Raw genomic sequence first — 27,913 nt, forward strand, 5'->3', positions numbered from 1 at the left:
ATGAGCCCAAATCAGCTGGCACGGGCCAGCCACAGGTGTCTAATTGAAGGGTAGATGTACGCCCAGTGACTTTGGGCAAATCATTTAGGACCTCATCTAAAACCCACTGAAATGACTACAATTGACTTCAGTGAGCTTTGTATCTCTAATTCTCAAGTCCCCATGTGTAAAATGGGAGGGATAATCCTGGCTTTCTTCCAGCCTTTTGTCTGTCTTCAGCTCTGCTGCAAGCTCTTCTGGGCAGGAGCACTCTCTTGCCATGTTTATGTACAGTGCCTAGCACAGGGGAGTTCTGATCTTGGTTGGGGCTGCTCAGTGCTACGGTTATAAAAATGATGGTAATAGAGCAAGCAACCAGAGAAAGGCCTAAGCAATCTTTTCTAAAGTGAATTCACGCTTTAAGGAATAATAGTTCCTTGATAAGACCTTTATATATGTCTTTTTGACTTTGATTAACAAATAGATATGCAATACAAATAGATACAGGGACGAGTTCACTTTTCCTATGGACAGGAAGTTTGCTATGTATGGTACTCTTCATATTTCATGACTGGAGTCACTTACAGCCCTGTCCTGCTTCCCAGACATCCAGGTTAAAATTCAAAAAAGTTTTGTTGCAGTTTTCAAATGCAATATGCATTCCAGCTCATTTGTAAGAGATCTTCAACTAAATCACCATGGACAATGTTGCTCCTTAGGGACTCTGATAATTCCCTACCTGGCAACACTGCACTCAGTCAAGTATTTAATCTGTAATACAATAAATATCACATTTTGGGACAGATCAATAATTAGATGTGGAAGGGAAGGGGGGTGGGGGGGGCTGCAGGGACATGGATGTGATGCGAAGTGGCTGGGGGAGCTGGAGAGGAATCTGAACATCTTTGCGAATAGTCCTGAAAGACCTGGCATTGGCTTTTAGTAATGGGTTATTTTCACCACCAAAACCTAAAGATACCCCCCCAGGATATCAGAATCTCATTGAGATTAGACCATCATCTAGTCAACTGTTTCGCTTGTCTAACCTCCAGAGGAGCATGCCAGCTTGGGTACTGTGTTCACCTATGTGCATCTGAGGGCTTTGAGTGTGGATTATAGGGAGGGTTGGGCAAAGGCACACAGCATAACCTGCAGCGAGTCAGGACTGTAGGTATACCCTCTCACAGGATGATGGCCCCTTTAGGAGGGAACAGGGGCCAGCACAGCTGGACTGATTCCTTACTGCATGGTCTTAAGGGGAGGTGCCTGGGCCTTATAAAAGCAGGAATCAGGCAAAGGGCAGACAGTGGTTTCCTGTGTACCTCTCTCTCAGCCCAGAGAAATAAGGGAAAGGATTATCTAAGGAGCTGCTGAAAGAGACCTGAAGAAAATAGCTAGAAGAGCTGCCGTGAGCAGGATTTACTCAGATCTCCTACAAGGACCTTGACCAGGGAAGGTGCTTGAGCCTGAAAACCAGGGAGAATAGGCTCCAGGGGAATAGAAAAGACTCAAGCGGAGAGCGGAGCTTGCCAAAGCAGAGAAGAGTTGCAGAGATGAGACTGTGGCAGCAAGGAGGAAGATTGAGCATTGTGACGTGTTTTGGGTCAATAAGAGAGACACTGGGACAAGGAACATTATTAGAAAAAAAAATCAAAGCCTGTGTGGCATTTAAAGGAGCCCCATGAAAGGAGAGATACAGACTGGGCTGCTGCAGAACCATACCTGGCCAACAGGGGCCACTACAGGGCAAGGTGTCCACCTATACATACCATAATACTGAATGCTTCTTCTGCCAGAACTGTGCCCTCTTTGGCGTGTTTTATAGCATCAAGCCCCCTGCATGCTTAACACATGATAATTGTATTAAGTAAACTTAAAGTTTCAGGTAAAGGCCCCAGTGTTGATACTGTTCTGTATACAGCTCAAAAGATACACTGCTTTGTGATGTTTCCCATCCCCATCCACCATTTGAGTGCAGAAAAAAAAATAGTCCCCCCACACTGAGGTGGGCTCACATCATTTTATAAAGACCCAATAACAGTGGCAAACATACCATTTGCCGAGTTTCCCTGTCTAAAATGCTTCAGTGCGCAAATTAGTATACTGGGGTGGTTCTGATGTATAAGATGGTGACTCAATCTTTAGTCTTTATATAGGTGAGAATGCAAAGAATTGTAAACAATATTAAAACAAAAATCTCAGAGTTGAGAAGGACACAAAGCTACATTCCCGGGACAGTGCCACAAAAATCCCAGAAGGACAGGAAAAAGCTTAAGTGCTGCTGATTGACATACTGTGGCTCTACCTTACAGATAGGCTGTGCAGCTGTTAGATGCCTGCCCTTGACTGCCCTTTCAGGATTCAGTTAATAGGCCTGTAAAGTTGATTAATCCTCCTGGCTTGGGTGGGTGGGTTTTTCTGGTGCTACCTGAATGGATACTCACCTCCGGGAATTCTCTGACAGCAATGAGACTGTTAAAACCTATACACTTGACAATTTAAAGTCATTCCTGTTTTTGAAGGGGTCTTCATGCCACAGTCACTTCTTGATCAACTCTCCAACATCCACAGAACTCTGAATAATGATTGGAAATAAGGGATTCCTTTTAACAGGTTTATTCTTAAAAACTATCACTGCTATTAAATATTGGGACAGCTACGTGGGCAAAGCATCCCACTTTCACCACAAGGGCTACAATTTATTTGACGACACAAATTTACCACAAGCAGTTACGGACAATTAGCTCTAGCAGGTCACAAGAGGCCCTGCTAATGAGCAGAGCAGAGATGAAATGGGTTCTTTATCCCTAAGAGGTTCCCTCGAAGGCCGGAGTTGAAGTTACTGGCAGAACAATGCAAGGAAAAACGCTACAGAGTCCACAATTTTTGCTGAAGTTAGCTAGGGAGATGAACAGTTGCACTGCCCTCATGATGCGTCCCAAACATTTCATAGCCACATGTGTCTCACTGGAAGGAAGTCAAGACTGCCTTAAGGACAAGTTTTTTGATGCTAGTACCTGTTCTCTTCTCCAGCTTATTATTGTTGTTCATTATTTCTATTATTGTAGAACATCCCAACCCCACTGAAAGATCAGATCCAACTGCTCTAGGCACTGTACAAGCAAGTAAAATGGTGTCTGAAAGTTTAATTTGCAATGTTAATCCCAGAAGTTTTAAATTCTCGCTTCCCCCCTCCCCCTCAAATATACCATTCCCATGTAGATATTATAAAGTGTCAAATCTAGGAACCCCCTGGGCTTGTACTTCCCAGTATTAAAAAGGTTGGAATGAAATAACTTAATGCTCACTCAAAATCCTACAAATCTGGGCTAATGCATTTTAAATGTAAACCCCAAATCTCTCTGAAACATTGTGTTATGTTCCTTTATGCCTTCTATTGTGACACAGGATGCATCCAAATTGCTCTGTAACAGACAACAAGACAGCATGAAGGCTGCCACAGCCCCTTTTGCCTTTAAAATTGTATGGATGCAGTGGGTATTGCTACAAAACCCTCTTAGCTGGTCTAGAAAGCTGCGCCTCTTCATTCTTTCGTTACGAAGACCCAGTGGATTGCTTACTTAGCACACACCAGAGGCTATAGATAGGGCAAGCAGCCACTGCAGCCAGAAAGCCCCAGTACAGAACAAATGCCATTACCCTCAACATGCAGATACTTTGGAGCTGAATTGTGCAGAAGAGAGAAACCGTCCAGGTGACAAAACCATGAGTGGCTGAGAAGAACAGCCACTGCCACTCAGCTGAAAAAGCAATGCAGTAAGTGACTCTGATATTGCAGCAGGCACGGCCGGTTTCCTCCGATTAGTTAGGAATTGAAGATCCGCAGCTTTTTTTTTTTTGAGAGAGAGCGAGAGAGAGAGAGTCTACAGTCCAGGAGCAGCGTCAGAGTTCTGTGAATGTCTCATAGTTCTCTTAATTCACAAACCGAGACGACCAAATTTAACTGATATGCATACATCTTACATGGTGTGTGTGTGTATATTGCAGAGGAGGAGCGTTTGCTGTATGGTTCTGGGCTGAACTAGTACTGTTAGCTTTGTCATGCTTTTCTATAGTCATTTTGACAGTGATTAATGGAGGGATGTCACTTAACATGATAGTGCACACCTCTATATTACATTATACATTGTAATTTATATGCTGGGATGCAGGTTATTTTCCATGCTCTCACTTTAATGTTTAGATTTAGAGGGACTTTGACTGGCAAGTGTTAAGTTGTTTGTTGCAACTATCAATGTGAATGGACACAATAATTTTGATTTGAGTGGAGAGGTCTAGTTTGTGATAAAATACTTAAGATAATTGGTCTAAGTAGCAGCTGATATTTGTTGGTAAATACTTGCAAGCAGTACTGAGTCATACTGTATCTTTGTTTTTATAAATTCAGATGTTCTTCTGATCCCACATTCTGCAGTAAGAGACTGTGTAATTTATAACATGTAGCTGAGTGATAACATGATTTGAAGTTTAGTTTATAATGAGACAGAATTTGTTTCTCATTTTGCAAGTATTAGAAGAGGAGGAGTTTGGGTTATAATCATAGGCCTTCACTAGAAACTCAGTTAATCTTTAGAGGCAGATTCAACTGCACATCTTAAAATTTGTTAATTTAGGGCTAATTCTGAGTTGCATTTATTCTGTATTTTGTGGGGTTCTGGCTGTAGATATATTCGAATCTGGCTATTGCGGTCACCACTGCCATTTTGGGTTGTGAAAAAAAGTTTAACAAATATAAAAGGCATCATTTTAAAGAGTTAAAATGTTATCAATTAATTCTAGTTAGGGATTCTCCAAACCATTGAGTCAAACGTTAACGTTAAGCAGCTGTGAGGTCTTGTTAAAAAAGCCACTAAATTTAAACACTTAACTTTGGTCTAAGAGTTATTGTCTGAACTACTGGAAAATGAAGTTCCTCAGAATGTAAAAGAGAAAGGTATCTGGTTCATTTACTTCATCATGTTAGTTCTGTAAAAATTTCAGTGTAAACCACTGTTTACTGGGAATTATAGTGTTCCAATGACGTGACTGAAGTAAAATTTTTGTTGAAATATTTTGTGCATGGATATTGTTTTAAGCATAGATGTTTTAGCCTTAAGCAAAAATGAAGAAATTAAGAAATACATTGAAATTACAATTGAGGGGTATCAGGCTTTTCTTCTCAGATGTAATGTACATAAATCTTACTGTTCTCTCCCCCACACACACACTTAAGTAGGCGTACAGCTGGTTTTTAGATCTGCTCCCTCTGAGAAGGCAATCTAGAGAATTTTCTCCTTCCAGTCTAGGTGGCCTGTGACATATGGTACAGTCAGGCTAAAGTCATTAAGATGACTAATTAATAAGTTAAAGTTATTCCTCAGTAATAGTACAAGAACTGTCAAGAGGGACAAATCTGCAATTAGAAGGGACTGCATCTAAAGCTACTTCTCCACTTCCCTGCCCCCTTCTGTTTACAGAACTTGATAGTGCTTCCAGCCCCTCTTGTCTAAGGCCCTGAGTCAAAGCCCACCAGAGTCTTTCAACTAATGTGTTTTGGATCAGGGCCTTTGTTACTTTGAGATCCTGTTATAGAAAATGAGTCCATAATCTCTGCATAGTTGCCCAGCAATGAACCTGGAACATTAGAGGGTTAAATAGCTAAAGGCCTTGAATGTGCCTTATAAAATCTTAGTATCGGTTAACTATCCTGTATGAACAGTAGTTATTTCATCTATAGTGAGAATGCATTTAAGCACACCCAGCCTTGACACTATCACCAGACTCATTTTGTGGTGAACTTTGCTGAAAGTGAGACAGTTTTCCAAATGTTTTCCCTAGAAACAAAATTTGGGAGTGGGAAGACGAGAAAATGCAAATAAGAGCTGATATTGGGAAGATACTATATTTGTAGTGACAGTCACAGGAGGACATTGGATTCAAGTAACAATTACATGGAAGCGTGAAAACTGCTGAGGGTCTTTAAGTGTCGTGAACTGTGAATTTAGAAGAGTTTTTCAGTGGTGATTGTTCAAAGTGGAAATAAATTAATTGACATGTTAAATGTGAAATCCAATTAATCTGCCGTGTAGAATAAGAATATTGAGTGTAAGTGCTTTAATTTCTGCTTTGCATCCTTTAAGCACAACTTTAAGGGCAAACTTAGCAAAAGCCCTGACTCATAGGCTGAATTAACTTTATCCCATTTACAACTTTTACATTGGAGAAAGATACAAAGGAATGTTTCCCAGGTTTAACTTTCATAATAGTTAGTTGTAGTAATTGATAAGCATCATTTAAATCACTAATCAACATCATTTAAGGTAATCAAGTCACAGTAACTTTTTGAAGGATATTTTCCTGTAGCTATATCCCTTTACCACTTGTTTCATTTGCAGATACACTGAAATAGATGCTCACATACAACATGAAATGTGACAGCACCATCCTGTGGTTGGTGAACCAAATATCTGAACCAAAACCTCTGCTACAAAAAGAACACACCAAAGAGCATACAGCAGTTGGATCTATATGCTCAATAATTTCAAAGTGCAATTTAAAGGAGACATGTCCCATTTGCACCTGAAGCCAATGGCACAGAAAATGCAATAAAAATATATAATAGTCAGCATATTGTCAAGGGACATACTTGACTATATTCTAACAGTTTTTAATAGCATTTTTAGTAGAGCTGTCATTCTTCATTCCTGCAAGGATGAAGAATATTTGACAGTAATATGCCCTAAAACATAGCACACATTTTCCAACAAAATAAAAAAAGGTGACAAACAGATTTCTTCCCCCTCCCCCCCCATTCTGTTATTCAAAGCTTCTGGATAGTTTAACTGTCTCGATACTCTTAAATGTGTAAAATTATTCTCATTTATGAAAGAAAATGACTTGGAACTTTCATTATTCTAGCCTGCTGTGATCCAGGGGTGATTTCAAATCAGACCCCTCCAGTGTATTTCGCAAAACATTTTCAAATACTGGAGCCAGTGCTTCAAGCATCATTTAGGAAGAAATGTAATTAAATATCAAAGGTAATTGTTTGATACTCCATATTAGCTACTGTTCACAACAGATGCGTTCCTCTCCCCTGCACTGATGGGCAATATTTTTAGATAGCTGAAACACTGGATTTCACACACACAAAGAGTCCCCAGACCTACAGTGCAGGAAGAACAGTGCACGAAGAACAGTGCACTATATCTGAGGAGGTTAAAAGGGTAAGATAGCAACGTTTAGGAAGTGCTCTGACTGAGCTGATTTGTGCAGTTTTTTTTTTTAAAACAAATTTACTCCTCCTTCCTAATGCAAGCATTAACATAGCTATAATGTAATGTATATACATCACTGCAACTGGAAGTGAGCCAAATGATACTAGCAGGACCAGAGTCAGGATCTTCCCCAATGACATACTCTGGGGCAACCAGGGCAGAGGAAACGAAACCACTAGATCAGAGGCATAGTGGAAAAAGAAAAGCAGTTTGACTCCAGTCCTTTTCAACTAATTTGTACACGTTTGCCAAGTGACAATTGCCACAAGGATAGTGTGGAATCAAACAGGTTAATAATTGGTGGGTTGGGAAGGGAGCTGATCTCATGTAGTGAAAAAGTTACAGAATTACAAACCCCTAGCATTCAAACTCAAATCAGATAGTCTTAATCACATGATTTTAAAAAATACATTTTCATTTTTTATTTGCCTTCTGGTTTTTGAATCCATAGGATTTGTTTTCAAGCTTTTCTCCACAAGCCGGAAGTCTAGAAAATTACTTTAATTTTTTTTTAAATCACCACCCAAAAACATGACTCCAGAAGCTGGGGCTTTAAAAAAAGCCACCATCAATCCCAAGACTCGTAATAAAATTATGAAACCTAGAAATGTAGAGTGAGATGATCCCTGTATTAAACAATTCACATTTACAGAAGTTTAAAGAGTCTCCCTTTTGCAGCTTTGCCTTCAAGTCTTTTAGCAATGCAAGAATCTCCTGTGATAAGAAACTATAGAATTTTCCTCTCTGCTTCTCGAGCCATCAGCTAATCCTATTTCAGGATCAGGACTGAAGTCGGCTATTGAGTTCACCTTATCAGAAGTTGTAATGACCTGCTCAACAAAGAACAGATAGTGGTAGTATTTGGTCCTTATCTAAAATCTATTTTGTTACAGGATTCTTTTGCTACTTTTTAAAAGATCTCTTTCCTCTTCTCCTTTCCCCAACCACTTAGTTTTTTCCTTCAGTGTGTTGACCAGACATCATTATCACCAGCTGTTCAGCTTACCTCTGCATTATGTGATCTACTCAGGCCACTTGCCCTCTATCATATCATAGATATTACAGCATCAACGATGAGAGAGACAAGCAGGGCGAGGTAATTCTTTTATTGGACCAACTTCTGTTCGTGATATTAAATAAAATGAAGATTACCTCACCTGTTCATCTCTCTAATACCCTGGGACTGACACAGCTACAACTACACTAGATTAATGACTGTCACTGGGTATGACAGTGTCTATATATTTTGGGAAGAAGCAGATTCTCATTTGCAAAGAGCACCTGCCTTCAAATCATGTTCTCAATGCTGAAATTTGTGTAGCAAGTTTTTTAAAGAAAAAAATGTCTGGAGAACAGCAACAGATTAATAAGCACAGTCCTGCAGTTAAGAAGTTTCTTACTAATTGCTGCTATAAAGGAGTTTATTCTCAGCACTGTGTGACCACAGGGCTTGATCCAAAGTCCACTGATGGCAATGGAGAGATTCCCATTGACTTTGGATCAGATCTTAGAGTTCCATTAAAAGTATATTGAGAACTTTTTTTTTTTTTAAGCAACTAGGAGCCATTTTCATCTACAGAAATTATGCTGATTGTGGCTTGATCCGGTTGGGAAGCCAGACGTGATATAGAATCTGATCTTGCAAACCCTTACAGTCATGAGTAGTCCTTATTCACAAGTATCTCTGTTGACAAGAGTGGCCCTATTTGCAAGGCAATGTAACATTTGCAGAATACAGGTCATAGTGGGCTAAGATGTTATGTGGCATCCTAAATTTCCAGTATTATTAGGACTATCAATGATTCAGTTTAAGCCTACTAAAGAAAAGGCATAGTACAAGCCTTTGGACATTCTGTTAAAGTTCTTAATTTTTAAATTGATCTAACAACATATGACTTTAAATGTCCTGTCTGTGGACATTTCGTGTACCATTGCTGCACAGTTAGGGACTTCGAATGAACTGTCCTCTAGACAGCCTTAGCTCTCTCACATTGAAGGCCACTGAAATCAGCCAGCAAGGGCATCTTTCTTTTATTAGCAAAATCTCAGTGTTTAAAGTTTCAGGGGGTAAGCACATAGTGTCTCCTAAAAGTAAAGAGGCATTTTTAAATCAGAAAGGAAATAAAGCTGCATCTGTTTAAAATAAACAAAAATGTTTTTCAGTCAGGAATTGCCAAAAGGTAATTACTACTTTATAAAAGGAAAAGCTACATGTCACCTTAATGGATTCCAGCTGGATGTGTTTGTCTCTCATGAAGAAAGCAGCTGACTATTACAGCAGGCAGGTCAGGAGAAGAGTGACATTTGTGCACCACTTCATCCCAAGTCTCCATGGCAGACCACAAAGTAGTCAGAGGAAAGGCTGATACCTCAATACCATTTGTTACCTTTCTGGCCTCCAATGTTTCAGGGGCTTGGGTAGTCTTGCTCTATTCTCCCCGAGTGTGTTGAAAAATGGCTGTGAGGTGGTGTTCTGTATAAAGTCTACAGGGAACATGACCACCATGAAAATCCATCCACAAAAAACAAGAGCTAGAATGATAACATCTTGCAGTTTTTTCGTCCTAATCTTTCCTGCAGTTAATCCTTCAACTAGAAATGAGCCAGGATTAAACCACCTGGGTTGCATGGGTCCGTGTTAGATAGATATATATATAAAAATAATGTGTGTGTGTGTGTAACACACAGGCTCAATCTCAGCATTTCCTTTGGCTGTACAGAGAAAAAGCTAATCTACAGAGACAGCTGAGGATTCCCCCTGATCCAAAGAAACTGTCAAGTTATGCAAAGCTAGTGTTACTGGCTCTACACCATCCATTCCCTCATCCACAAAATAGCAGGGGGCTATCAGGCATGCAAGCCGACAGAGTAAGATACACAAAGCTCTTCTAAATCCTTGGCAGGTGGCTTGCCTGCCTGCAGCTAGGGCGACTTTCAGCAACCCCCAAGCTGTTCTAAGTTCCAGCCACTTTTTCTCACATATCTTCTCAGCTGTGCAAAGGGAACATTCATTGTAGGGGGGAAAAAGTAAAAGAAAAAAAAAAAAACCCCGCCCCCCCCCCAAGCTCCTGGGTGAAATCTGGCTCAACTGAAGACAGCAGAAGAGCTGGTTAGAATGAAGTGAGCAGCTGTCTATTAAAAAAATGCAGCCTTTGCAATGACAGGACTGGTCACTGAAAGTTTGTTTTGGAAGGAAAAAAAGTTCAGACAATGTTGAAACATCCTGTTTTGACTTGTCATTCAAAGTGACTTTCAAAATTTTTACAATTTTGAGTTGTAAGATATAAGGTACCTTATACCTCTTTGAGGTTAATAGTTTCCTATCAGATTTACAAAAAACATGGCTTTAATGGAAGAGTGGATTCCAAGACTACAGAATTTCTGTGTTTGAAATATCTGGATCTGTCACAGGTGTATGAGCCAAAGTATGGTTGCTCTATTTACCACTTTTAACAACTTTATCTATCTGTAGATAGAAAGAGGAGCTACCTGACCTTATACATTGTTATGTCACTCCAGTGCTCTGGGCTCAGAATTAAGGTTTATAATATAAAAACATAGGCCAAATTCTTCCCTTATAACATCCCCAATACTCCATTGGTGTCAATAGGGTCACATGGTTATATCAGAGGGCAGTATTGGGCTGCTTTTTACTTCAAATGCATGTTGGTTACAGGTTAAAAATCAACAGCCAAATAGAGGAAAAGCTTCCCCCTTTCCTCCCCCGACCCCAAAAAATCTATGCATGAGATCTTCCTGCACTGAGAGTCTGACTATAGAGCTTATTCTGGTAAAAAGCTTTCCTTCACATCCACACATGCATTATGTGAATCTTTATTTACTCTGTACAATAGATGGAAATACTTACCTTTGCCCTAAATCACTCTAACAAGGCTCTATTGTCCACTTTGCGTGCTGAATGAGATACTAAGCCCAGTTTTGTAATACACCTTCCAATGAAGCTGGGGCCTCCTAGTACACTTTGAAACCTTGGCCATTCGGAAACTCACTCTCCAGGAAGCTGCTGCAGAATCCATTCATATTCTGGCAGTAGCAAAGCAATTTAAACAAGCAGATTTGGCAGCTAAAGGGGAGGTTTTTGTGGTGTCAACACCTTGCTAAAATTGAAGATTGAAAGATCTGGCAAGGCTTATGAAGAAGTAATCTTAAATCTCCTATTTCCCATAGCCAACCTAGCTTAAAGAATTCTTTGAAAGGTTCCCCATACTCAGAAGTCACATGGGTAGATGAGTAACTCACAGCATTGCCTTTGCTCTAAGTTACTGCACAATACTCTCTCTCTAGTTGTAGACAATTTATTGAACCGTGATTTTTTTCACTGCTTTGTGACTGATTTCCGCATTCCCCACTACTGCCCAACAAAGCTAATGAGACTTCAAACAACATAGCGTACGGAAAATTAATGTGGGTAGCTTTGGAGGGGTTGAAAAGGAAGCAACTATGCCTGCTATTAGGTTATGCAAATTAAAACGAGTAATGCTAGCCATCATACCTCAGAACATGGCCTCAGGATGGGGAAGTGAACTATTACTTTGCTAATATTTTTGATATTTGCAGCCGAATTTTCCCCAGCAGATTTCCAGCTTGCACCAAGGAAATATTGCCTCAAGTTTACAGATACTCTTATTTATAAGTGGACATCTATTTGTAGCTTAAACAAGCACCAGCAAAGCGTGAATGCCCAATGCTGCTCACAATTAATTACAGAGAAGCAAATTACATTGGCACTGTAGGCAAGATTGTAAGTTGGTAACAATGGGATATTCAAGGAAATTAAAACCGTATAGTTAAAGTCACGTTTGCTTATTTGCATAGGGACTGGCATTTTTTCCTTCTTTGGCGGTGTAATTTATCATATGCATGTTTTGACACCTGGGGCCAAATTCAGAGGTCACTTAATTGACAGCATAGCTGCATGTTGGTAAGAAGGGCAGAAGGAGGTGTAGTAAGATGAGCAAAAACCAAGAAACTAGTAGATCCCCTCAGCTTACCTAACATTACCTTACGTTCTCCCTATTATTGCTACAATGCTTCCTGCACTCAATGTACAAGTTACACATATTGACACTGACTTATCAATGTCTACAGTAATTTAGGCCACCATTTACATCATTTCTGAATGAGGCCGTTGGCATTTTCTATTTTATTGTGGCATTCCAATAATGGCCCACGGAACCACATGACAATTGGAGGATATCCAAGCCTGTGCTGATCTCAATTAATGAAATAATACAACAAGGATTATATGTACATTTCCCATGGAGCAACTGACCTTGCTTTAGGGATCAAGGATTCCTCAAAATGGTTTAGCAGCAGCTGGAAAAAAGTCTCCTGACATTAAAGGTTGATCAGTGTTACAAAAGAGCAACTGATCGATCACACAATAGACAAACTCCAGAAAATTCTGCTTCTCAGAAATAGGGACACCATTTATATAGTAGCATTCACAAAGCTGCTGTTATTCATTATGAACTTGAACTTCAATTTTCACAATTGAACATAAACACTAAACAATATGACATTCCCCCTAAACTGTACTGATTTCCTGAAACTGGTACAGAACACAGAAGTACAATATATGAATCACACTCTGCTTATTAGCCTAATTTGAAAGGACTCTGTGTGTGTGTCCATTCACCTTTGTTTGGTTAAAATAAAAGTTTGACCTCTGACCATAAATCAAAGCTTAAACCTCACAGCTTGTATGTTCCCATATTAACATTTGAGACAGACGTTCTAGTTAAACTTGTCAGCAGTTCTATTTACATACATCATTTTCTAGAGTTTGTTCTCATACTGGCTGCATCTGAAACTTGAGGTCTCAGATTCCAGTTTATACATTTATATATATATTTTTAAGATCATGTAAATCTCCAACAATTAGCTATTGTTTTGTAACATACAAAAACATACAAAAATAATCCTGAAAGCCAAGCCACAATTGTCACCTTGTGATGGCATTGTGGCTAGGAAAGAGACAGGAGCGGGACAAACTGCTCCAAAACCTTCTTCTGGTCAAACATCACATGCAATTTATTTAGTGTTCTTCCCATGCAATTTATTTAGTGTTCTTACAAACTTGTACAGCTCTGTATATACATACACTCCTTAGCTCACACTCCTTCGCTCAATCAGCCAAGGAAGAGGAGAGACAGATGGTATCTTTCTCCCTGGGAGGTCTTTCCTGGCTTTGACTTCCAAAAGCCTGCCAGTCTCTCCTTGCCTCCTGAGCACTTCCTTCCTGTGCCTTTTCTACTTTCTGGACCAATTAGCCTTTTGGGCTCTCCTCAACCCAATATATCAACTGGGCACAGCTTTCTCTCCTTTTCTGGGGAGATTACTTGATGATCCAGTCATCCGAATGCTGGTATAACGTTAGTTATTTCAGGTGTGACACTGTTGGTATAACTGCTGTTGCCCAACACTGTCACACCTGAAATAACTAATGTTTCTTTAGTTAAAGAAGTCTACTTTACGTTCAATAAAAACAAAATGGAAATATTCAATGCTCAGGTAGGAAAGTTTCAAACCAGACATCCAACTAGCCAAGCTGAAAGTGAAAATTAGTTTTATTGCGCATCTAATTGGACATGCAGTTGCTATGGTCACAATGGAGACTATGACCCTTGAAACTTTCATAGAAATGTAGGGCTGAAAGGGACCTCAAGAAGTCAAGTCCAGCCCCCTGAGCCGAGGCAGGACCAAGTAATAAACCTAGACCATCCATGACAGGTGTTTGACAAACTTGTTCTTAAAAGCTTCCAGTGATGGTGATTTCACAACTTCTCCCGGAAGCCTATTCTAAGGCTTAACTATCCTTATTGTTAGAAAAATTGTTAATATCTAACCTGAATCTCCCTTGCTGCAAATCAAGCCCATTACTTTCCTCTGAAGCCAGCCCTTCTAGCTCATTTAGTTATTTTTCCAGCTTCTCAGTACTCCCCTCTTTCCCATTAAGGAAGTTACCATTAAAAAGACTCATGACTGTTGAGATGAGTTATGCACCTTATCATTTATGCATTAATGGCTATAGCGATCACCCACCTACTCTGTATTCTCACCACAGGGATTATTAACCCTGGCAAGATAGCAATTAGTATGTATCAACAAACTGACTTATGTTACTGAGCAATTTGACAGACTAGCTGCACTTGGGTTTTCTTCAGCAATGGTCACAGCATCGATTTATAGAAAGACTTGTATAAGTATATATTTATGGCTAAGTTTTGTGGCAATATCAAGCTGGCTTCCATTTTTGTGCTCCCATTTCTGCATGTGTAACTCAGCCTATAAATGCACCTGTTTTATGCAAGCACAACCCTCATTTGCATGCACAGTTCAGACAGATGGTTACCTCACGACCTGATCTGGGTACATAAATGAGTTTTGCAACTGTAGAACATCTGCATAGTGAACTTTGCATGTACAAAGAGTTGTATGAAGAAAAATGAAGGCCAGAACTGAAAATCTGACCTGTAATGATGTATCCTCTAAAAGGCACCATATGATAACATTGCTGGAGGTCAGTCTGGTTCACATGCTGTGTGCGGCAAGCTCCCGCGGGCTCTGCTATTAAAAAGAGCTTAAACTCTGTACCCATGTCTGTGCCTGATTTGTTTCCACATGACCCTAAAAGTGACTTATCTATTCATGAACAAGAGTAAGTCACCTCATTTTGCTTGAATATTTTAAAGGCCTGTCTGTACTGCAGAGTTAACGTGAGTATTGCTCTACCTCAAATCTCATTCATATACCAAAACCTTTAACTGAAGTGTATTGGTGTTTTTAATTCAAATTGGCTGGTCCCTCAGGTGATATAGGCCAGGGGTTACCAAACTTTTTCTTTCTGAGGCCCTCCCTACATGCTATCAACACTCCACGGCTAAGCTATGACATGGGTTTTTCTGCATATAAAAGCCAGGGCCAGCGTAAAGGGGTAGCAAGCAGGGCAATGGCCCAGGGCCCCACATCACGGGATGACCACCAAGCTAAGTTGCTCAGGCTTTGGCTTCAGCCCTGGGTGGTGGGCCCCTGGCTGCAGTTCTGCACAGCAGTGCTTTGGCTTTCTGCCCTGGGCCCTACAAGTCTAACACCAGCCATGTTTGGTGGACCCCCTGAAACCCAGACCCCTGATTGAGAACCACTGATATAGGCTACAGCTCAAGTCAGCACAACTCATCAGCGGCTAAGACTGCTCTGTGTAGCTGGAGTGTTATGCCTCAGTGTGGCTGCTCTCATTCAAGCTAGGCTAACTTAATGTGTTATTAAAGATCAATTTGTTGGTAGGAAAATATAGGATTGGGGTTCATTGGATGTCAGTGGGAAATGTAATGCAAATATAAGCATGTAATACTCAGGAGGAGTTGGAAAGTTTCAGGTAAGAGATGACCAAGTTTTATTTCTGGTTTCTTATAGCCTGTCATATCTGTTTTCTTTTTAAAAAAATTAATCTTTTAAAAAAAATGTGTGGGAAGGGATTTACAGAAAGAAACTGATCAGAGTTTCTTTACCATGTATAGTGTCCAAACATACTTTGAAAGTATTCCATCCTCAAACAGTTACAACTAATAATCAAACAATTATATTGATGGGGATAGGGAGAAGACCCTAGTAATTCACGTATCTGATCAATTAATGTTCAATATTACCCTAGTTCTTATTTTTTGAATAAGACACCACATTTTAGAAATTCACATAAAGAATGTTATAATGCAACGGAAGACCAAAGCTGATAATCATGAAATATAGAGTGAGAGTGACATAGAAACGGTATCAAGCTAGGGCTTGACCCAGCACTATATTGTGTAATTTAGAGATTTTTTGAAAGGGTTTATGAAGTTTTATCAATGACAAGGGGGCAGGGAAAGGGAAATGTAAGACCTCCAGATTTAAATGCACAAAACTGTACATCTTACCCTGTAGGGACTGGGCTACAACCTGAAACCCCCCTTTTTTGAATTTCCGCCTTTTAAATTGGTACGGTTGGTTACTCAAGGACTTCTGGGTTTTCCTTTAGGTAGATCATTTGGTTCTGGAGGCCCTGTATTAGTGCATCAAATTAATTAAAACTAAGACAAAAGACATTTTAGCAGACTTCAAAAAAAAGAACCATTTTGTAAAATTACCCAATCCTGTTTTGCAACTGTAATACAAATGTAATAGTGAAATACAGGAGTCTAGCTGGGATAGCTATTGATTGGATAAATTTGAGGAACTTCTTTGTCACTCAGTCCATTGGTTTTATATTCACAGATTCTAAGGCCAGAGGAGATTACTGCAGTCATCTGGCCTGACCTCCTGTATAACACAGGCCATAGGACTTCCCTGAATTCATTCCTGTTTGACCTAGAGCAAATCTTAGAAAAAAGATCCAATCTTGATAGAAAATCTGCCACTGTCAACTTTTAACTCCCAATCTTTGGAAAGTTGTTCCAATGGTTAGTTACTTTTGCTGTTAAAAATTTACACTTTTTTCCAATCTGAATTTTTTATTCTAATTCTATGATCCTAACACAAGGGAAACCAGACTAATAAGGCAATTAAAAAGAGAAACTCAGTTTGGGCTAGACCTTCTAGACAATCAGTGGGGGTTTCCTCCCCCCCAAAGTAAAGTGCTTTTTGTACACAAGACATGTCAATCGGCTCATTCAGATGAAGAGCTCTTTGCTCCTTGTGCACTATGTACATGAAAGTGCATCATCTTGGCTCATGGCATATCAATCAGATATTATCTATGCTCTGTACAGAACTGTTAGATGCTGTGCCAAAACAAACCCTTTTACAAACTGGACATGATCAGAGTTCTGACAGCTTGATTCCCAACAGTATATTGACAAGCTACTAATCTATTTGAAGACAGAATGTAATTGCACAATTAATTTTTTGAATCAAGCACCACACTTTCAATAGTCTGCTGAAGTAGCAAAGAAAAAACCAGACAGTCTGAAGCACAGGTCTGGAATCAGAGCTCCTTTCCGCAGTCTGAAACAGTAGCTCTAACTGCACATTTGATATAGACTCCAGGTGCTTACAGCATAATCCTCATAGGAGACGACAGAATATCTGTACACATTCACAGAGTGCATCAGCAGCAAGGAAGCAACTTGCAAGCGTGGACAAGAGTCCAGACTCTGTCGCCCTTGGTGCAGAGTGGAGGGGGAAAAAAAAAAAAGAAGTGGTGTTAACCCATCTTTGTGCCCACCCCACCCGCAACTGAGCACTAATGCCAGAGGCTGGGCTGGCAGCTATTAGAGCAGCTTGAGGCTGCTTGTCTTCACTCCAGCCACAGCCCCCCAAGGGCTGTTTTAGCAGCCAGGGATCATAGAGAAAGATGTCCCAGCCATGCTTCCTTTCTCCCGAGCCATGTCCCACATGCCAGGGGCGGGAAGGGAGAGTGGTGCATAAGTCAATATGGTGGCTCAATGTCAACCACAGATTCCTTAATGCCTGGGGAATCTGCAAGGTGCTGAATCTGTCCCCACAGAAAGCAATCAGAGAATTGACTTAGGGCCAGATCTTAGCCCTTGCTCTGATGGCACAAAGCAATGTTTTAGTTGCTTGGGCAGTTTTCACAGGAAATTCTTCATTGCTCTCTATCATCTGACTAGATAGAAGACAGAGTCAGTGTCCTCTGAAAGGCAGCAGCAGTTCCTAGACTGGTAGTGCAATGCCACCAGATTAGCATTTGCAATGCTATGGTACAGTGGTTTTGAACTTCCCTTTGGGAATCTTAGATATATCCTGCAGACCTCCAAGAGTCCACAGACCACAGGTTGAAAACCATTGCTATAGTATAATCACTATATATATATAATGCGTGTGAGTGTGTGTGAGAGAGAATTTGGCTTCTATTCTTTTTGGCATAGTAATGTGATCTTGCTCTTTAACACACAGTTAATCAATTTGGGGGAGGGAGGGAGGAGTGGCCAAGAAGAAATCACACATTAATCTAGACAGTCTCTCTGTGACTAGATTAACAGCATCATCCCATTTTACAGCTGGGAAAATGGAGGCAGACAGAGATGAAAGTACTGGTCCAAAGTCACACCAATTTTGTGACAGAGCTGGGAATAGAATCCAGATCCTCTGCCTCCTAATCCTGTTCTTTCACCCCCAAGGCCACTGTCTCCCATGCTCATGTTGTCATTAACTAAAGGACTGACATGGAAAAATTATGTTGCTCCAAGGAGTTGTACCCATAGAGTACTTTTAAATTCATGCCACATTTTAAATCAGTTACAGTGGAAGATTTCAGAGATTGATCTGAAGTTATTTTTCTGGTCCTTATACATAAGCGCGTCACAGCATAATCATCCAATACAAATCTACGGCATCAAAGCTCATTTCACACTATGGATTTGTGACTGCAGATCTGCATGCCTATCTTGCACACAGTGTGACTGCACAGCCAGGTGCTTGTACATGCAAATACCAACTAGTTCTTACATAGTGCTTTAGAAAGTGACCCAGTAAGACAGATCATTGCCATTACTGTAAATTACCGCAGTTGTGGCATTACATGCTTCCTTTTTTAAAAGCTTGGCTCTCACTCCTTTTTTATTAGTTCCAGACATTGCTCTGTGGAGCTGGAAAGGTTTTGTGGGGGAAGAGATGGTGGTTGCGTATCCTGACTAGGCCGAGATTTCCTTTTGGAGGTTGTGTGGCCAGGAACACTGCTATTATTTAGTACAACAAGGCTTTAATGTACAGATTTAACAGATGGGAAACAGACATAAAAAGATTAGGAATGCATGTGTTGAAAGAAAAAAGAAAAAAAGAAGAGTGCAAGTCTACACAAACCCAGGACCCTTCTTGACTGAGCCCTCTACTCAAACCATTAGCTCATACAGACTTTCACCAGATCTTTCTTAACATGCAAGAGAGAATATTTGCAATCTGATGTGTTACACACCTGCAGAGTCAGAGGCCAGAGGGGTCATTTATTCTCAAATACTTATCAGGTTCCTTCATCCCAGCCAGCGCCGTCAAGTAAATGCAATGCATTTCCCTTTTATTACAAATGGGCCAAAGCCTTTCAAAGTCATCTGGCTTCTTTCTGAAGGAGAACGCAATCCATCCCACTGGGAGACAGCTGAAAATATGGTTTATCCAGATACTAACTGGATCCTCACCAACAGGATGCTTTTGTGCAGTAGTCTCTATGGGACTGTATAGAAGGGTTGTCTGGAAATGATGTGGCCCAATTTTCTGTGGTGCTGAGCACTTGGTAAGTTCCCCTGTCTGCATCTCTGAAACAGAGCATCTCAGACCATAGTGATTATCATGGCAACTTAAAGTGCGTTTGCCCGAACAGATACCAGACAGGAAATAGTAATGAAATTCTTGTGTCTCCCACTGCCAAAGCACCATCAGACTTAGCTAACAAACAGCTAAGAGATGACCAGCCAATATAAGAGGGGACAAAGAATAGCTAGACGATTCTCTACGGGGTTTTGCCTGACACAAAGTATCTGCTCTCTAATAATTTCCTAAAATAGCCATTTATGTCAGATATCCCATTTTGGGGGACTCTTGCTTCTGTTTCTAGTCTGCAATGCCCCTTTTCCTCTCATTCTTTAGACCAGTAGAGAATTTATACCTTTAACTAATAGATTGTTTTGCCCGATGTTTGTTTGGTTTGCCCTTGTGACAAGTCTGTAGCACTTGTCTGTGCATCTGGGCTTTTTGGCTATTCTTTTGTACTGGGAATTTTTGCACAGGGCTTAGATACTGGTTCTGGGTGTCATATAGTTTATATTGATAAAAATGTATAGTATTGCCCTGATTCTCAGGCATGCCTGTATTGAAATATAGTACGGTATAAATGCTTATGTATCTTACATGGTCAGCCACCACAAAGCCATAGTGTCTTTGCACTGTGAAATCCTTGCAGATTTGTTCCAGATTAAGAGCATTATATACACACATACACTTCATAAATGTAGCTTTTTAAAGGTAAAAATGCAACAAATTTGCCTCCTGGGAGAAATGCACTTTGTGTCAGAGAATTTGGGCTTTCATCCACCCAGACAGATTTTTCACAGGAAGGAAAAGGTGCTCTGCCCATAAAACATACTTTGCATTTCTGTAAAATTATTTGAAGCGTGAGAGGAAAACACACATCTTGCTTTTTTTCTTTTCCAGCTTTGTCTGCAGGGAGAAATTTCCACATAGTTCCGCTTACAGTTCTCCGAGCACTGATTAATTGGTAAAACGTCACAAAATGAGGACAACCAATACTTGCCTCATTCTGTAAAGTTTAAATAGGATGGAGCAGTGGTTTTCAACCTCATTGGCAGACACCTGCTCGGGGTCACATAATAGCTGCACAGCATTTACAAGCCTTGGTTTAAAGGCCAAATCCATTTATTTCTCTAGGACTTCCTGTATTGCCACTCAATATGTTTAAAGGCTAAGTGTACATTGAGGGTTATCAGCCTTCCTTTCCTGAAAATATGTATTCTGCATTAAGACATCATTAGAGGATGGCTATTCAAATCCATCTAATCTCTAGGCATCAGGTCTATGACTTTGCAGTTTGATAGCACCACACAAGAGGATCTCAAAGCCCTATACAAAAGGCACAGAAGTTAAGCCCTACAAGTATTAACATTAAAAAACAACACAGTAACAGCCAGTATTGCTGCAGAAACATATGGTCACATTCATGCTGGAAAGAGATACATTGCACGGTTCCCCCAGTCTGACCTATGCAGAAGGCCACTTCTTCCTGGGGCTGGGAGGGACTGGTGTGTCTACCATTGTTCATCAATGAGCCCTTTGGCCACTTCAGGACAATATAACGAGTCCAAGCCAGCCCTCCTCAGCTGGAAGGACGGTGACATTAATGGAATTAAGTACAAAAATTAAAATATTTAGGGCTCCCTTATAGGTGTGAGGCACCCTGAGAAAAATATTTTTTTGGAACTCAGTCTCTGCTTGGCCTGTCTTTGTCCCTCTAAATGCACATTACAATACCCCCCCGCCCCCCGCCTTCCCTCCCTCAACCTACCTTACCAACATACCTTCCAAATTGTCTTTTGGGGTAGAGGGTAAATCATGAGTGCTCATATCCCACTCCATACATTACTGCTGATCCATGATTTTCATTATTATTTTGCTTTACTTTGTGAGGCTTCTAGACATTTTCAGGCTCATTGTGAAGCAGAAGTTTGACCAGGAGTTATCTAGTGGTGAACTAAAGCTTGGAAGATGGGAGATGCTTGTTCTCCAGAGTTTGAGATTCCAGCAATCAGCTTTTTAGCTCTAATCAGTAGATCTTCCTAACTCAGCAACATTCTCAGGCTACTCAAAATGGCCCACCTTGATTATCACTACAAAAAGGTCTGTCCCCCACCCTGCTCTCCTGCTGGTAATAGCTCACCTTACCTGATCACTGTCATTACAGTGTGTATGGTAACACCCATTGTTTCATCTCCCCACTGTATTTTCCCCTGAATGCATCCAGTGAAGTGAGCTGTAGCTCACGAAAGCTTATGCTCAAATAAATTTGTTAATCTCTAAGGTGCCACAAGTCCTCCTTTTCTTTTTGCGGATACAGACTAACATGGCTGCTACTCTGAAACCTGAGATCTAATGTAATTACCAGTAACTCCTGGAATCTTTGCTCCGTTGTTGGGCTAAACAACATTTAGCTAACAGTGCCAAGTGCTTCATAAGTGAACAAAAGAGGATCAGCTATTTGATCCATTTAAGGGGTGGGGGGTACTCACTAAATTGCAACAACCAAATTATTTTAAAAATATCTTGAATCATCTTCCAAATAAAGATTATGTGACCAAAGTTTCTCAACATTAAAAGTCAGAAAAATGTTGGTACAATAGAAGCCTTTAATGCTTTCTCCAGGCTGATTTATGTGTTCATCAGCTCTTTGGGCAATCACAAACGATCTCTTTAATCTTCAAAGGAACTATCAACTGCTAGTAATTTATTATATAGATTTGTTAAAACAAATGTTCTGAGGAACACTTCTCTCTTGTTCATATACAAATGATTTCAAAAGCAGATTAACTCATGAAAATGTGATTATTCAAACTGATCTGAAGCTTTTTGAAGCACCAGTGTATGAATTAGTTCTGACTGGAGAAAGGGACAAAAAATTAAGAAAAGTTAAAAACCAACCAACCAACCCACCCACCCAGAGACACCTTACTTTATGCTACAGGTAGACAACAAAAAGAAAAGGAGTACTTGTGGCACCTTAGAGACTAAAATTTATTTGAGTAATCAGGATCACAGGGTGTCTATGCTACTAAAATAGAGTATTGACTTCCTCCTGAAAGAATTTTAAGCATAAAAAGGACAATTAGGTTTTTTTTTAAATGGAGGCAGCAATTAAAGAATTGCTTTCTAGTAGGGCTGTCAATTAATTGCAGTTAAGTCACGCGATTAGCTCAAAAAAATTTATCGCGATTAAAAAAAAGAATCACGATTAATTGCACTGTTAAACAATAGAATACCAATTGAAATTTATTACATATTTTGGAGGTTTTCTACATTTTCAAATATAATCTATTTCAATTACAACATAGCATACGAAGCGTACAGTGCTCACTTTATATTATTTTTATTACAAATATTTGCAATGTAAAAATGATAAAATAGTATTTTTCAATTCACCTCATACAAGTACTACAGTGCAATCTCAAGATCATGAAAGTTGAACCTACAAATGTAGAATTATGTAAAAAAAAAAACAAAAAAAAACCCTGCATTCAAAAATAAAACAATGTAAAACTTTAGAGCTTACAAGTCCACCCAGTCCTACTTCTTGTTCAGCCAATCAAGTTTGTTTACATTTGCAGAAGATAATGCTGCTGGCTTATTGTTTACAATGTCACCTGAAAGTGAGAACAGGCATTTGCATGGCACTGTTGTAGCTGGCGTCTCAAGTGCCAGATGCACTAAAGATTTATACGCCCCTTCATGCTTCAACCACCATTCCAGAGGACAGGCGTCCATGCTGATGATGGGTTCTGCTTGAAAATGATCTAAAGCAGTGCAGAACAACGCATGTTCATTTTCACTATCTGAGTCAGATGCCACCAGCAGAAGGTTGATTTGCTTTTTTGGTTGTTTGGGTTCTGTAGTTTCCGCATTGGAGTGTTGCTCTTTTAAGACTTCTGAAAGCATGCTCCACACCTTGTCCCTCTCAGATTTTGGAAGGCACTTCAGATTCTTAAATCTTGGGTCGAGTGCTGTAACTATTTTTAGAAACCTCACATTGGTACCTTCTTTGCATTTTGTCAAATTTGCAGTGAAAGTTGTCGTTCGTTTTAAGAACACATGTGCTGGGTCACCCTCAGAGACTGCTATAACATGAAATATATGGCAGAATGCAGGTAAACAGAGCAGGAGACACAGAATTCTCCCCCCAAGGAGTTCAGTCACAAATTTAATTAATGCATTTTTTTTTAAAATGAGCATCATCAGCTTGGAAGCATGTCCTCTGGAATGATGGCCGAAGCATAGGGTGACCAGATGTCCCATTAAGTATCGGGACAGTCCCTATTTTAACCCTTTGTCCTGCATCCCGATTGATGTACGATTGGGACCGCATTTGTCCCGATATTCAGGTAAGGAGGCGAGAAGGCAGGAGGTGCCAACTCCGTGGGTGTTCTGGGGCTGGAGAACCCATGGGAAAAAATTAGCGGGTGCTCTGCACCCACCAGCAGCCAAGATCCCCCCTCCTCGCCTCCTTCTCCCCCCCCCCCCAAGCGCACCACATCCCTGCTCCTCCCTCTCCCTCCCAGCACTTCCACCCCTGCCGCCGAACAGCTCTTTGGCAGCACTTAGGACTTTCCGGGAGGGAGGGGAAGGAGTGGTGATGTGGTGCACTCAGGGGAGGAAGTGGAGAAGAGGCATGAGCATGGACTTGGGGGAAGGAGGTGTAATGGGAGAAGGAAGAGGCAGTGGGGCGGACACTGGGCAGAGGGGAAGTTGGCACTGTAGACAGTGAAAAGGCGACCAGTGAGCCAGTGGCGGGCAGGGAGGGTGAAGAGGTGAGCGATGGGCCAGCAACAGGCAGGGGGTGTGAGGAGGCAAGCAGTGGGTAGGGGACTGAGGAGGGATGCAGCAAGCCAGCAGTGGGCCGGGGGATGAAGAAGGAATGGTGGCGGGGGGGGGGGGGGGGGAGGGTGAGACCTGGGGCAGAGCCTTGGAGGAGCAGGGATGGACTGTGGGCAGGACTGATGTCACCCCAATGTGTCCTGATATTTTACTGTTGTGATCTGGTCACCCTACCGAAGCATGAAGAGGCATATGAACATTTAGCGCACCCGGCACACAAATATCTTACAACACCAGCTATAACAGTGCCATGCAAACACCTGTTTTCACTTTCAGGTGGCACTGTAATTAAGAAGTGGGCAGCAGTATCCCCCATAAACGTAAACAAACTTGTTTCTCTTAGCAATTGGCTGAGCAAGAAATAGGACTGAGTGGACTTGTAGGCGCTAAAGTTTTGTTTTTGAGGGCATTGTTTTGTTTTTGAGGGCAGTTATGTAACACAAAAAACCCTACATTTGTAAGTTGCATTTTCGTGGTCAAGAGACTGCAGTACAGTACTTGTATGAGGTGAACTGAAAAATACTATTTCTTTTGTTTTTTACAGTGCAAACACTTGTAATCAAAATATAAAGTGAGCACTGTACACTTTGTATTCTGCATTGTAATTGAAATAAATATATTTGAAAATGTAGAAATCATCCAAAATATTTAAATTATATTGTATTCTATTATTGTTTAACAGTGCAATTAATTTTTTTAATTGTTTGACAACCCTACTTTCTAGGCACCGAAAAGTTAGTCTGGATCCAACCACAGTATTTCACTTCCATTAAATACTTACTATCTCGGATTATAAAGTTGAATTATTAGGAATATTATGGTAGGATTAAGTGTCCAGTCACCTATTTTATAGATCTGAAGTTTAAATTAGTGGTGAATTCATTTGACATGCATCTGGGAACAAAAACTGAGAAAAGAGATCAACTATTTGAGCAATTTTTATATTAGCTGATGAGATTACAGTTACTTAAAAAGTTCAGGGGCAGGACTGGCCCTGGGGTTTAGCATCAACTGAGAATCTGAATTTGAGTGTTGAGTCCAGTCTCTAATTCTATGGCCCAGCAGAGGTTAGAAGCATTAAAGGAGACAACACACTGAGTCCCTAGCCAGAGGAGCAAATTGTGATACACATGAGAAACCCCTTTGAGTGGATGGTGGCACTGATGCACTCAGGAGGAGCTGTATCTAATCCTCTTTGGTTGATATCATGGGATCTTTGAGGGGGAAAATAAATAAAAACAGGGGAAAAAACATTTCCTGAACTGGGACAAAGTCAAAAACCTCAATTTTCACAAAATAAAAATTTTAAAAAAAAAATTCAGAACATCCTTTTTTTAAAAAACTGTAATTGGCTTCCATTTCAAAACAGTTATTTAGAGAAAACTTTGCAGTGAAACATGAACAATTTCAAACGTCTTTAAAAAAAATTGAGCCAAAACATATGGAAACTGACCCTTTTCTGCAAAGAAATTTATTTTCAACTAATTGGTGTTTTCCAATGAAAAATGTTTTTGGGAGTGGGTGGGGAAAAAAAAAATGTCCAGCCAGCTCTAAAAGGCAGCCGAGGAAATGCAGCAGATTCCAGAGACCTATTAACTTATAACTTTATCTTTCGCTCTGGAGGAAACATTGTTTACAAAAATACATCAAGAATTTTGGATTTAAATAAAATCCCCATTTTTGTACCAGGGATGTTCTTTTGGGGAAAAGTTGGATATGAATAAAAATGGAGTTTCTCCTTTAAATCAGGGGGATCCGGACCGAATGCCCCCTCAGTCTCTTGCTACAGAGAGTCCCTGCAGTGTAATGGAAATCGGTAACATTCACTGTGCATGTGCAAAGGAGGTTTTTTGTTTGTTTTGCAGGCGATCTTGGTGACAATAGAACTGCTTCCAGGTCTGCGTGGAAGTGAATCTGATTAGCGTCTGCATGCAGGTAAAGCCATTGTGAGCACCAACGAAACTTTAGGTACATTCACAACTGGGACTTAGACCCACTTTACTGGAATGCTAACATACGATTGAAAGCCTCATATCTGGAAGGTATGCATGCAATTGTATTTATGAAATCCAACATGGTTTCCCTGTCCTCCCCTCCCTGTACACTGCCTATATTTTATTACAAGAAATGAGAGAAAATTTTCTGTTAAACAGGGAAGAGAGCGCTGGGTACGAAGGGCAGTTAGGAATTTGGCTGATGGACTAATGACACCGGGGAGCTTAGGGGATGTGCGTGCACCCACTAGGACAGATTGCTTCTGTTGCTTGGGGATTGTTGCAAAATGGGTCTTTCACCAGGCCTGAATATGATCTGCATGTAATTGGGTATTCCGTTAAGCAGAGTTACTTCTGATCAAAAGCCTCTGTAAGTGACACAGTCCATTTCCAGCTGGAGGCTGAGCAAACCATCTTGGATAAAATTAAGAACGGCCCTTAATCTTCATCAAAAACCAGAAACAAGCCATTCTGAAGTACAATCAAACGTTTTCATACACTCTTGGATGTTCTGGATGCAGCCAAATTAAGGGCTCTAAAAGCTCTCAGAGGAAGGCAGGGAGAATTCCACACAGTTATCAGTCATGTAAATACAGAATCTTAGATTAATATACTGTGGGTCTCATTCCTGTTGGGAACACTGAGGCATGGCCACTAGGTAACTCGAGGGGATGGAAGACCACGAGTGTCGATGAAGCCCCCTCGCACTAGGCCCAGGTGTCCTTGGCCCCCCCTCCTGCCTGGAGGCATTCGCAGCATCTCTGCGTACTAGGCCCAAGTGTCCTTGGCCCCCCCGCCTGGAGGCGCACACAGCAGTTATGCTAAGAATCTGCAACAGTATGTTGCAGAGTCAGACTGCCTGAAACTAAGCAAGGCCAAACAGGGGAGATATGGAAGAACAATGCTGAATAAAGCAGCTTTATGTATAGTTTAACAAATGATACAGAGAATCAGGGAACTAGCTGGGAACTGGATTGGCTGGCTATGTGGATACTTGGGGCAGCTTGCTATTGGATAAGTATGCTGAGAAAAAGGATGTATAAAAGCCTGTGTAACTTCCTGCTCTGTTGTGCAGGATTTGAGATTTTATTCTCCCTGTACCTTTTTGCAGCTGCAAATAAACTTTTCTGCTTCTCCACCCCGTTGTGATTATTGGGTGTAGCACACCGGGTAACGAACCAACTCAAGCTGTTGTTCAGCCTCTCGGCACTGGGTGCCGGCAACATTCCCCTCACTGAGGCCAGCATGTATTCAGAGTAACTCCACTGGAGTCAGTAAAGCTACACACCAGAGTAAGAGCAGTAGAAATAGAAGATAAACTGACCTTGTATCTAGTCTCAACCTTTATCTTTTGCTTGACTCCTGTCAGCATCCCTTCTCCTTGCTTCATTAGAATAGAATATAGGTGTTTTATGTGCTTGGTGACTGCCCAGAAAGATACAGCTCAAGCCCCAAGCATCTGTTCTGGCTACACCACAGTCCAGATATCTCCCTGAGCCATCCCCCTAAATTGCTCTCACAGCAGACTCTCCAGCCAGCTCTCAGCAGTGAGCA

General features: G+C 40.7%; 1 protein-coding gene across 1 annotated transcript in view; it reads left to right on the forward strand.

Annotated features, from left to right (window-relative positions):
* The first annotated feature begins 3,654 nt into the window (after positions 1 to 3,654).
* LOC311527845 (uncharacterized protein) overlaps positions 3,655 to 27,913 on the forward strand; it is a 33,890-nt gene continuing 9,631 nt past the window's right edge. The window contains exons 1-2 of the mRNA XM_084642234.1: positions 3,655 to 3,756; positions 26,231 to 26,300. Of these exons, the coding sequence (XP_084498360.1) occupies positions 26,295 to 26,300 (6 nt within the window). The 5' untranslated portion in view covers positions 3,655 to 3,756; positions 26,231 to 26,294. The remainder of the gene's footprint in view (positions 3,757 to 26,230; positions 26,301 to 27,913) is intronic.

The sequence above is a fragment of the Lepidochelys olivacea genome (assembly GCF_965140295.1).
Source record: "Lepidochelys olivacea isolate rLepOli2 genome assembly, chromosome: 10".
NCBI lineage: Eukaryota > Metazoa > Chordata > Testudines > Cheloniidae > Lepidochelys > Lepidochelys olivacea.